Below are 12,117 nucleotides of genomic sequence, written 5' to 3' on the forward strand. Positions count from 1 at the left end.
TAATAACTGTTTCACATTCTTTAAATTGCCTTAAGGTAGAATACCTTTATCTGCGTTTACCTGTATTCAAATATGACTTCAATTATAATTATACTCTTACCATAAACAGAAAAAACATTACAAACAAGTTTTCATACAAAAATTTATAAATTTCCATTGATTATTTTCATAAATTACCAAAATTAAAATTAAATATATTTTTAAGAAAGAGTTATTCAGAAAAATAGTTTTTACTTCAATTAAAAATCATACTTTTTACGAAAATATTTCAGGAATTTAAGGGTATTTTTGATATTGGAAAGGATTTTTTGAATTAAAACATTTTATTCCTCATACTATTGGAAAAATTATGATAAAGGAATTTTAAAAGTTTTAAAAAACTTTTAAAGTTTTTAAATATTGTCAAATGTGAATAAATCCAAATGATTAAAAATGTTTATATACATAAGTAGTGCCCTTTTGTTAATAAAAAGTGTAGGTTAACAAAAAATATTTATTTAATAAAAAAAAAAAAAAAATTATTTTTACGTGGAAAATAATATTTGGTTAAATTTAAGGAAATCGGGAAGGTAAATTGCAACATATATAATAAATCAATAATTGAATTAAATAATAATTGATTTTATTAATTTTTAGAATGTGGTTCTTTCATTATAATTGTGGATAGCTTCTTCAAAAACTATCACACAAAAACCACCCACCAAGAGTTGATATCCTTTTTAGAATGGCTGAATTTTTACCACTCTGTGATGTTTTGTTCACCGTAATATCTTTAGCCGGGTATTTTTGTGATGTAATTTTTGATTTAGTTATGGCTTGGGCACTTGCTGGTCGTGGAAAAACTTTAATTTGTATTGCCTCATTAACAATGATTGCGTTTAGTTTAATTGTTTCTCAGGTATTGTATTCAATTATTTGTGCCCAAAATTTATAGTGCCAAAGCAAAGAATTAGTTTATAAATGATATTAATTTATAGATCGTATCATTGAGATGGTATTTACATACAAGAGCCCAAAGACAAAGTGAATCAAATAAAGAAAAAACATTGTATCGGACAATGACTGTATATTTAGCAGTAATTTTACATATTTTCCAATGTGGAGTATTATGGAGATATGCAAAATTATTTATTCCTGTTGATTTACGTCATGTCAAACACGAAGTTCGAGATCTCTGTAAGTTTTATTTTTCATTAAAATTTTCGAATAAGATATACGGACACTATACACTACTCACGTTAAGATAATTTGGAGTAGATAATTAGCGTGAAAAAAATTATCTAGTTTTTGGAGAAAAAATTAATAGCTTTCCCTATGACTGCGTTCATTCACTGATACAAGGATATTGCCCATTTTTTTTTTCAAATGTAAGTTTTTAATGCCATGTGTGCCAGGCTTATTGAGCCGCGGTCTAACATCACTGCCTAAATAGGGAAATTTTTGTTAGATATTATTTTGGAAAAAGAGTCCACACAAAAAATGATTAGTTTATGCCAACCTGCCGCAACACATCACAACCACCTAAGAACAGTTCTGATTGAGATTTACTTGAGATTTTTTTTATTTTACCATGTCATGGAAAGAGCTTAAAAGCTGGTTAAACATGAATATAAAATTGTAAAAAAGTGCTAACTTATCGCAATTTTTGATATTTGAGTTCTAACCAAAAAGGTTTTGACTAAGAGTGAAATTATGCGACAGAATCTGATGCAAACCAATGCGCAATTAACTTTTCCCATAATTATTTTCCCCGTATACTATCGAGTTTATGGCCGCGCGAAAGTGCGCTATGTTTTTACGGATGATTGATGGATTTTTGAGGAAATTTTTGCAATATTTCATCATCGGTATAAAACAATACCATTTTCGATAAAATATACTTTTTTTTGGTATTTTTCACATTTTGTTTTCAACGAATTTTTATATTTTAGGTATGTTACGATTAATGCATGCATTCTTGGAAGCAGCTCCAATGTTATTACTTCAAGTCTACTTATTGGTGTGTCCATCAACAGATTTACCTCATTCAAAGCCATTCTACGATTTAAATGTTGTGTCTGCAGTTTTATCATTATTTTCAGTTTGTTGGGCATTAGCTAGTTTTAGTAAAAATGTTCGCCTACAAAATGTTCATCGATTAGTTTTAACTTGGCTTGGTGTTATTTTTCAGGTAAGTTTATGTTTAAAATTATCATTGATCCAAACTTCGTCAATCAATAAATTTTGGAAAAACAGCAAAAACGTCTTTTGGGTAGGATTTTCATAGGATTACTTTCGTGTCTATTTGTCCACCTGCCACAGGACTTAGACAAGTGGAGACTTTTTTCGACAGTACCTATTTGAGTAAAAAGTGTAAATTCGCAAATGTTCCTAATAACTGAGTCTTTGAATCTCTAAACCACGATTGAAAACATAATTTATACTCGTTAAACATAAATTAACATTTAAACATAAAACTCGATTTCTTGGACTCATTCAGCTTTCAGCTTTATTCTGGGAAGTTGAGAGTCTGACTTGTGAAGCATACACAATCTACTACAGGTCTTCCACCGGTCTTCATATTACATTCATGTTCTTCATTTGCAAATTATCATTTTTTAAAATAACTCATAGCTCAAATAAAATTTGAGCAGTTTTATTTTTTATACCCCAATGTGAAAAATATCAAGATATATTAAATTTGGTCAGAAGTTTGTAACGCTTAGATATTGTCTTACAAACTTGGAAATTTTGGTATAGGTGTCCATAAAATCACTTTATTAGTCCATTTCCGTTTATCCGTCTGTTAACACGAGATAACTCAAAAAGCATCTGATATACAATACTGTCTATACAGGGTATTTCAACAATTAACTCAGTCAATTGTTTAGTTTCACTTGTTTTATTTATTTTTAAATAATTATATATTGTTTTTACAGTTTTTATGGCGACTTGGAACCGTTTCGGCTCGAGTAACATCATTAACAATGTATGCTTCATTATACGGATATTGGATATTTCTTGTAATTGGTTTACATTGGTTTTGTATGTTTTTATGGTTAATATCACCAAAAAATGTTTTCCATGGTGAACGTATTTCCAAACCCCGTAAAGCTTATCTTAGTGCATTAATCGCTTTTGTTTATGTCTTCGCTTATGTAAATTTACAAGAAGTTAATCATCGTCAAAAAATGGTAGGTGTAAGGTTTGTGTAAAGAAAAGCATTTCTAAAAATGTCTATTGCTATTTTTTAGGTGACGTTTTACGTAGTGATGTTGTTAGAAAATTCATTATTAATAACTGCCTGGTTAGCAGGAAATTGGTACGATAAACCTGCTGATTGGTATATAGTTCCTCTCTTAGTGACTGGCCTTTTTACAATTGGCTTAGTATTTATGTTACTTTATTATCGATATTTTCACGTACGTCGTTTAGGATACGAAGCTGGTGGAAGGTATTTTTTATAATTATTTTGAATATTAATTTTATAAACAAACTAACATGGATAACTGCGGTGCAATGATATTGCCATTGTTATCCAGAAAAACAACATAGGGTATCTCATTTTCGCTTGAATAACCACACGACTGGCAGCATTAATGTAGCAATTGGGGATCATTGGGGTTCTCGTACTAGAGACTTAAAAAATGCAGTTTAATATAGTAAATAAGCCGAAAAAAACTCTCGATAGTGGACAACTTGGGAAACCTCACCGATTTTAATGAAATTTTTTGTAGATTGTTTATAGCACTCCAAGGAAACATGGACATTTACCCAACTTAACTCAGTCATAGGGAGACATAGAGCCCCAGTGGGGAGCATATGTTGCCCAAAATTTTTTTGAAATGTTTATTTTGGCTTAAGATTGTCACCTAGTAGATATTTTTCGCCGTTGATTACCAATCCGATGTCAGATAACACGGATTCTGTTATGCCTTCCGAAAATGGGGCCCATTTTTTCCAACAATTTCACTTTTATTAAGTTTAAGATTTTCACAATTAAATCAAGGTATTAGTAGTTTCTAGAGATTATGTTCAGAAAAAATATTTAATTTTTTGGTACTGGAAAAAATGGCACGATTTTTTGAAAGACGTGATGAAATCCTTTTAATTCGACATCGAATTCGTAATCAACGACCAAACATAATTCCTAGAGCATAATTTGGAGGAAAAAAATACTTAATTTACATTTTTGGGACTGTGAAAGTGGAATTGCTGGTCAAAAATGACACGAATTTTGGAATACGTGACAGAATCATCCGTGTTATCTGACATAGGATTCGTATTCAGCAGCCAAAAGTATCTACTAGATAACATTTTAAGCCAAAATAAGCATTTCAAAAAAATCTTGGGCTACATATGCCCCCTATGACTAGATTAAGTTGACTAAATGTTCCTCGACGTCCTATAAATACGGTACAAAAAGTTTCATTAAAATCGGTGCTATTTCCCAACTTTTCCATGCACCCCGGCTTATTATCTGTACTTATTAAGAGTAACTCATAAATTAAAAATAATCATTTTGGTTAGAATCATGTCTTGGTCGAATTTCTTTGTTATTGAAATTAATAGTTTCTCATGAATTACAGATTACCTCAAATGAATACAAATAATAACTATTGTATATCGTGTAATGGAATTTGTGAATGTAATGAAAATCAGGTAGCACCTTCTAATTCTAAACTAGAAGAAATTCATCAAGAAAATGTGAAATATGAGATGAGTAATTTGGAGAATAATAAAATTGCTACCAATAGATATCATCAACATTCAATACCAGGCGTATTTAATTGCCGCTTTTCAAATCCAGTTATTGCTAGGTAATTTTATCTCGAAAAAATTTCGCTTTTCTGATTTAAATCATTTTTTGGTTTTTTATGTACAAACTGCTCAATATTTTAGTGTCGCTACTAAAAGGAAAAAGAAGAAACCGACAACATTTGTACCACCACCGACGATGACATTAACACAAAATTTAGGTCCAACTTCAGTTCCATTTTGGCGACGACCTTTACCAAATCAGCACAATCATCAGGTAAAAATTTCAGCATCAAATTGGGTTGATGACGAATTTGTCACATTATCCATAAAAATGTAAAAATAGACTTGATACCATAACAAAATTTGAAAGTTAAAAATTGATTAAAACGAAGAAGTTATAATCATTCAAAGATTATTGCCCATCTCTTTCTTGCAAAACAGAGTTTTATAATTTCTATGGAGATACAGTTCAATGACGTCACTTTTAAGATATCTTCCTCTTTGTGCTATTCATACAGTGATAATTCTTCACCTGAAGTGATAAAAAAAATTAGCCATCATTTCCATTATATTTTATTCTATTAAAAACAAGAGGCCTGATTTTCGACCACGTCGGGCAGCTTGAGCCATATACTGGACATAATATTTCGAATATTGATATCCAAGACGCTAATCGTTTGTGACTTATTGAGTGAAGTCGCTACTATCAATTAATGCATTCAAACATTTTAGAACATCGTATGATCACTTCACGTTCTTACTTGCAAATTTTTGTTTGTCAGTCATTTAACTGACCTCATTCATATATTTTTTAAATATTTATTTTAAGGGCGGATCATCTGAAAATGAAGGCAGCAGCGTTGGTTCACGTGTAAATATTCATCAAAAACTTCAAGAAAAGAAGCAAAAACAATTAGCCGAATTAAAAATAATTGAAGAAGAAATCAAACAAGGAAAATTAGTTGGACCAAATACAAATTCATTATCTGCCACCGACGAAACATTTAATTCATTACCCCGTCAACCGATACCAACAACAAAGAAACATGTTGAACCGATTTGTTGGCCTCCACCGAGCCCCGATTTAACTGATTTAACAGATTTAAACGCGTATACCAAAAATATTAACGAATACCAACATAACTTAAGTGAAATCAATACAAATTCAACAAATTTAAATAAATTAACGAGCTACAAACAAAATTTAAATAATTTAAATACACTTAACGATCTTAATTACAATTCTCAAATTTTAAATAATAGTTTGAATCGTATGTCCACAAATTCATCACCCGGTCTAAATAATCAACCAAATATCAGTTCAATAGATCCACGGGGTAATTCCAATGAAATTGTTGGTTTAAGTCCAATACTGGGAAGTGATGATAGCGGGTCACTGCCGCGAAAAATCGTATCACGACAATTACCAAAAAAATCGGTTCATAATTCACGTATGAATCGTAAAGAAGATCAACAACGAATTACGAATAATCGCCTACAACGTGTTGTAAATATGAGTCCTCGAAACGAATATAAATGCGATAATTCAATGTTAAATGTACGAGGTGGAACGAATTATCAAATTGAGACGCAACATCGTGAAAGTCCACGCCGTGAAATGATTGATCAACGGTATCAACATAAAGAATTAATACGTTTAAATTCGAACCACTCGTGTAATTATGCAGATGAACGAAACGCGTTAAATATTAGCCCTAGAATGTATGATGCAACTCCGAACGATCCCCGCTTAAATATTCATCAAAACGAACCAATGCGTATTAATTCTGAGTCGAATTTAAATCGTAATCAACGTTTTACATCACACAGTAACGATTCCATATACAATTTACGTTTATATAACGATGCCAGTCCAAAATTAAATGTGCAATGTGGTGAACCACGAATTATTTTATGTACAAGCCATCATCAACAAATCGCCGATATAAATAATCGCCGTATGATGTTATCGTTAGATGATACAAATAATGGTGCAGCTCGTTTAAGTCCACGGGATATTATCAATTTGAATTGTGCACAATATCAGACAACAAATGCGGCATCTACAACTAAAAATTTTAATCCACAACCGAGATTTGTACCATATCATGTTGTTCCCCCACCGAAAACGAAACAAAATATTGTGAATTCTTCAGTGCGTACACAAATTAATCGAAGTAAAACTCCAGAAATATTATTAGCTCCGCATTATTTAGATAATACACGGGTGTATTATGATTGGGGTGATCGTTGTGGGCAAAGCAATATTTATAGGTATGTATATTATTTTAATTATATTTTCTTTCTAAATATTCGCTGTGGACAAAAATGAGGTCTCCAGCATCTTGGAATGTTGCTTCATGGCAGTAAGTTCTCCATAAACGATTAGCCGCCCCTCAAAAAACTTTATTATTTGTGTTATTTTATAGTGCAGTAAACCTGAGTAAATGCTCTAAATTGAAAAATTTTATTGAGGACTATTAATAATTTTTATGTCCGCGTCCCTGTCTGGAATGTCAGTAAAATTTAAAACCATTTAACTTTCATTTAATTTAAGAATAAGATAAAGAGATGCTGTCCATATATGTAATACTTCCGTATGACCAGCTCCTATAAGTGGAAGGTATCCCGGCAAAGGGAGACTGATAGTTTTCGCTCTCTCTCTCTCCCTCTCTCTCTAACCTCCAAGTGACTAAGCCTGTTCTGCGTATCTGCTACTGTTATTTTAAAGAATAGTAAATTTGACAATATGCGCATCGTGATCAAAGCGTCATGGAAGATAGAGAATAATATATTGTCGGCACCGCAGTTTTTGGATATTCTGTCCCATGCCAACTGCCATACAGAAGTATTAGATATATGATCCCATCAGTGTCCCCTGCTTTTGTCGCTCTTGTTGAACCAAAAAATAAACGTTGGTATAATATATAAGAGATGATTAATTTGTACAAATGGTATCAAAGACGATATTATAATTTAGATAATTTTTCTTCAGTAAAAACCAGAAAATGATTCTTAATATTGATTTTTCTCGTTCAATTGATGTTAATAAGTTAAATTTTAATTTACAGAATTCATGATCAACACTTAATTTTAAGTAACGACGATAACAATAGCACATTACAACGACAACATGTCTCATCAGTGGCGAACAATGAACCAAATAGTGTTAGTGATAATGAAAATATAATTGAACAACATGATATACATCAAGATGAAACTAATTACAAAGTGTATCGAGCACCATCTGATATCGACAGTCAAATATCATTACCAAGATCATATACATTGCCAAGAGAATTTAAATATTATCGACGAAATCGTGTACGAAAAAATACACGTAATGATCATTTTATTGCATCGACAAATAGTAGTGATGGTAAATTTTTATTTTAACAATTTTATCTTCTATCTCTCTTTTTTTAAATTCGATTATCGAATTTTGGTAATATTTATATTTTCTCGAGTATTCGAAAAATCTGGATAAAAATGAAGAATATTTAAGTTAAACTAGCTGATACAAGCTCATTTTTTTAATAGCTAGATGTAACCTATCCGCTTCGCTTTGCTATCTCACTTATTCCATCCACCATGCATAACACTTGAAATATATGTTACAAGTCCGGAGGGAGGGAGGGTTTAGCCTATGTGTTATTCTGATGTATGAGCTATATTAATGTAAATTTTCATTATAATTGTAAGTAATTTTCGTAATCTTCCAGTTAAGCTTGTGAGTAACTGCTGCTAGTATCTTTGTCAATTAAAGCCTATGTTTTATTATGATGTATGAGCTATAGCTTCCTCGATAAAAAGGTTACCCAACACTAAAAGAATTATTCAATTCGAACCAGTAGTTCCCAAAATTAGCGTGTTCAACCAAACAAAAAAACTCTTCAGCTTTATTGTATAATTTAAGATTCCAACTCTGCAGGTCTTATCAATCAGGAAGTATTTTTACTCTGATTTCTACTATCTTAAATCATTAAATAATGTTTACAGATAATTATTATAGAATTTAGTGATTTTCTATGCGAGTTGATGTAATTAAGTAGTATAGCTTAAAATCATCATAGAACTATTAAAAATAAATCTGAATCGGAGCTACATTCGAATCTACCATATATATGTACTCAAACAAATGCCATAAAAATACAGATTTAATCTAAAAATTTACACGCTTATAACGGGTATTAATGAGAAACATATACACGATTTAAAGATGATCTTAAGAAAATGTAAATTTTTGGGAACTTCCGAAATAGAGAAATAACAAAAATTATGATAATATAAAATTTTTAATGGTTTTAGTTAATTTCGTTGTATTTTAAGTTTAAAAAGTGACAAAGGCAAGGTTATACATGGAACTAAACGGAAAATATAAATCGATATTTCTTAAAAATAATATCGATAACTATACTTGAAACTTTTATCAGTTAATAATTATTATTTAAATTTTCAGAATTTCACAAAATTTTTCACTTTCCTATTCATTTAAAAATATTTAAACTTTATATACAGTTTCTCTATGAACGCATGTAGCAAAACAGGGTGGCAAATGGACGTCCTTAAGTGGTAGAGTACATTGTTTCCCTTATTACAGTAGTACATTGTAGTTTGTTTTTAAGTTATTGAAATTTTTAGATCGAGAATCGTTTGATAGTAATTTTTTAAGCACGTTGACTGAAGTTTTATCCATAAATACAATACCTATAAGTTAAAAAGTTAATCGTCGCTGATTCAACTTTGTTTGTAGCTCATTCTACTGTACATAAATTAACACCAACAATCACTAGCCGTTTTTTTTTACATTTTCTCTCTTTCATACCGCTCCAACCCTTACAAGAACGATCTATCCTGTGTAAGGTGTTACACAGTAAAAATTTTAACAATACGTAAGTAAAACACTTACTAAAAGGGCTTACAGCACTGTTAAAAGTCGGAAAAGACTCATCAAGAAATTTTTAGATAAAATCTACCGAGTATGACAAAAGGTTAAATGTTTTTCTTTCGAAATATTAAAGTCCCAAAAAGTGATTGGTCTTCAAACCAACTAAAGCTTCAGCAACTCTTTCTTTTACTTTGTGAATGTAGAAGATTTTTTAATTAATTTTTTTTTTTTTGAATCTACTCCCAATATATTGAACGCATTTTTATTTTTTAACAGGTGATGTTGACAGTGGCGATGATAATGATACAGATGACAGTGTGATGATATCAATAAAACCACCGAACTTGCCTCAATCACAAAATACAAGCAATAATTCTTCAAGTGCCGTAAATAATGGTTTACGTAATAAAATGGTATTACGACGACCGTATGCATATCGTAACCAAGTGAAACATGAAACGAAATTATAAATTTAAAAAAAAGTGCCTGCCCTATTTTATTATATTTAATTAAAAAAATTATTTAAGAATTATTTATTTAAAAAAACCAACTCAAAATAAAAAAATGATGTATCGAAATTGAGATATAATTTGTTAATATAATAAATTTTTATATATTGTATTTTTTACTTTTTTATTTTTTTGTAATTAATGAAACTGTAAATAAAGATTTGTATACTATTTTACAAAAATTTCGTTTCATTATCGTGTCAATCCTAAACCTATTTACGTTTTTAATAAAAGCCCGATCAAGTGCATTCGTCCTCGCGTACAAATTTTTTCTCTTTCCCGTAGGTATTTATGTTATGTCGGTTTTCCACTAAACGTACAAACAAAACCAAAACACCAACTCAAATAATAACTTAAATTTTCGCTCTCTTTGAAGACCGGCGTGTTTTGCGACAGATGGAAATTAATAATAATAATCAAATATGGGTTTTGTTAATTATTATTTTGGGTTTGTTTCAGTTTTATTTTTCAGATTCTAGAAAACACACACAACATAAACTCAACTATCCGTTTAGTGAAAAACCGCCTTTATACGTCTTTGTTTTGGTAGCTTTGAATGACGAATGTCACAACTGGTTACCTATGATTGCATTGCATTTCACTAAAGAGCACTTGTTGAAGACGCTCTCTTTGTGTGTAAGACATATTCCGGAGATAAAAGATGCAATCACAATGTTTAAGGTAATATTGTCATATGCCAACCTGTCTGTTGATTCATTATAAATGATCTGAAGTGCCATTAGCTGTTACAAATATAGTCCCGGAGCTGACCGTAAGAACGCGAGCCGATCAGCGGTACGCATAAAATATATTTTCCTTACTACTACTAACCATAGTCAATAGGATGGGGCTTTAGTGCCTCAACGCAGTGGGCACATATAACATGGGTGCTTTCTTGAAAGTAAAATTTTTGTTGACGAACTGTACCAACTTTGTCCTGCTTGGTAATTACTTTAAAATCTTCTATTCATTGAATAGAACAAAATAATATTTAAGTGCCTCGACGCAACCGGTGATAACACGGTGGCACGGATTTTTCAATGAATTTTCCCGTGTGCACGAACTATACCCATTCCGATCCGCTTAAAACTTTAACCAAATGAAAATTTAAACAATTTTATATGCAAAAAAAAATAAGTGCCTCATTAGTTGCGGTTCTATATGCCTGGCAGGACGCCTAACATTTCGCGAGCTCCTATGCTACTATGTAGATAACTCGTCCGTCTGTGGTCACGATTACTCAAAAACGAAAAGAGATATCAAGCTGAAATTTTTACAGCGTGCTTAGGACGTAAAAAGTGAGGCCAAGTTCGTAAATGAGCAACATGGGTCAATTGGGTCATGGGTCCGTAGTACCCATCTTGTAAACCGTTAGAGATAGAATGAAAGTTTAAATGTAAAAAATGTTCCTTACAAAAAAATAAACAACTTTTGTTTGAAACATTTTTTTGTAAACATCACTGTTTACCCACGAGGGCGTTAATTAGGTACAAATTTTATAGTATGTATGTATTAATATAGGAATATCAAAGTGAATATCTTTTGTTATTTACATGATTGCGCATCAACACTTGCGCATTATATGAGAATATCAGTTAATTATGTCAGATATGTATGTACATATGTGAAATGTGACAGAGTTATCAACACTGCCTATACATGGTATTTCAACAATTAACTCAGTCAATTGTTTGTTTTCACTTGTTTAGAGTACTTTTAATATTTTGCTCAATTAAAAGCCTTATAAAACGATAAAAATGAAAAATCAGTGCTTTTTATGCCGTTGTAATATGAGGCGATCTCCTCAAATAATTCTAAAAAAATAAAATTTTTATATTTTTAATATTGATCTGAATTTCTGTTATTAATTAAATGCTACATTTTTTCAATCACAACTATTTTCGCCTTTTCTAAGGCCAATGATTCTCGATCACAATTATCGTAGAGATTTATGGGGAAAGATGAATAAATACTTCAATA

At 30.9% G+C, this 12,117-nt stretch overlaps 1 protein-coding gene across 1 annotated transcript; it reads left to right on the forward strand.

Moving 5' to 3' along the window:
- The first annotated feature begins 467 nt into the window (after positions 1 to 467).
- LOC123290890 (probable serine/threonine-protein kinase DDB_G0282963) lies at positions 468 to 10,116 on the forward strand. Its single transcript, XM_044871253.1, has 11 exons — positions 468 to 569; positions 637 to 898; positions 978 to 1,176; positions 1,932 to 2,170; positions 2,919 to 3,173; positions 3,234 to 3,433; positions 4,569 to 4,799; positions 4,882 to 5,014; positions 5,570 to 7,014; positions 7,812 to 8,119; positions 9,905 to 10,116. Exons 2-11 carry the CDS (start codon positions 725 to 727, stop codon positions 10,096 to 10,098), a joined length of 3,378 nt encoding a protein of 1,125 aa, XP_044727188.1. The 5' UTR covers positions 468 to 569; positions 637 to 724; the 3' UTR covers positions 10,099 to 10,116.
- Positions 10,117 to 12,117: the final 2,001 nt, after the last annotated feature.

Source organism: Chrysoperla carnea, chromosome 1 (genome assembly GCF_905475395.1).
Source record: "Chrysoperla carnea chromosome 1, inChrCarn1.1, whole genome shotgun sequence".
In the NCBI taxonomy this organism is placed as follows: Eukaryota; Metazoa; Arthropoda; class Insecta; order Neuroptera; family Chrysopidae; genus Chrysoperla; species Chrysoperla carnea.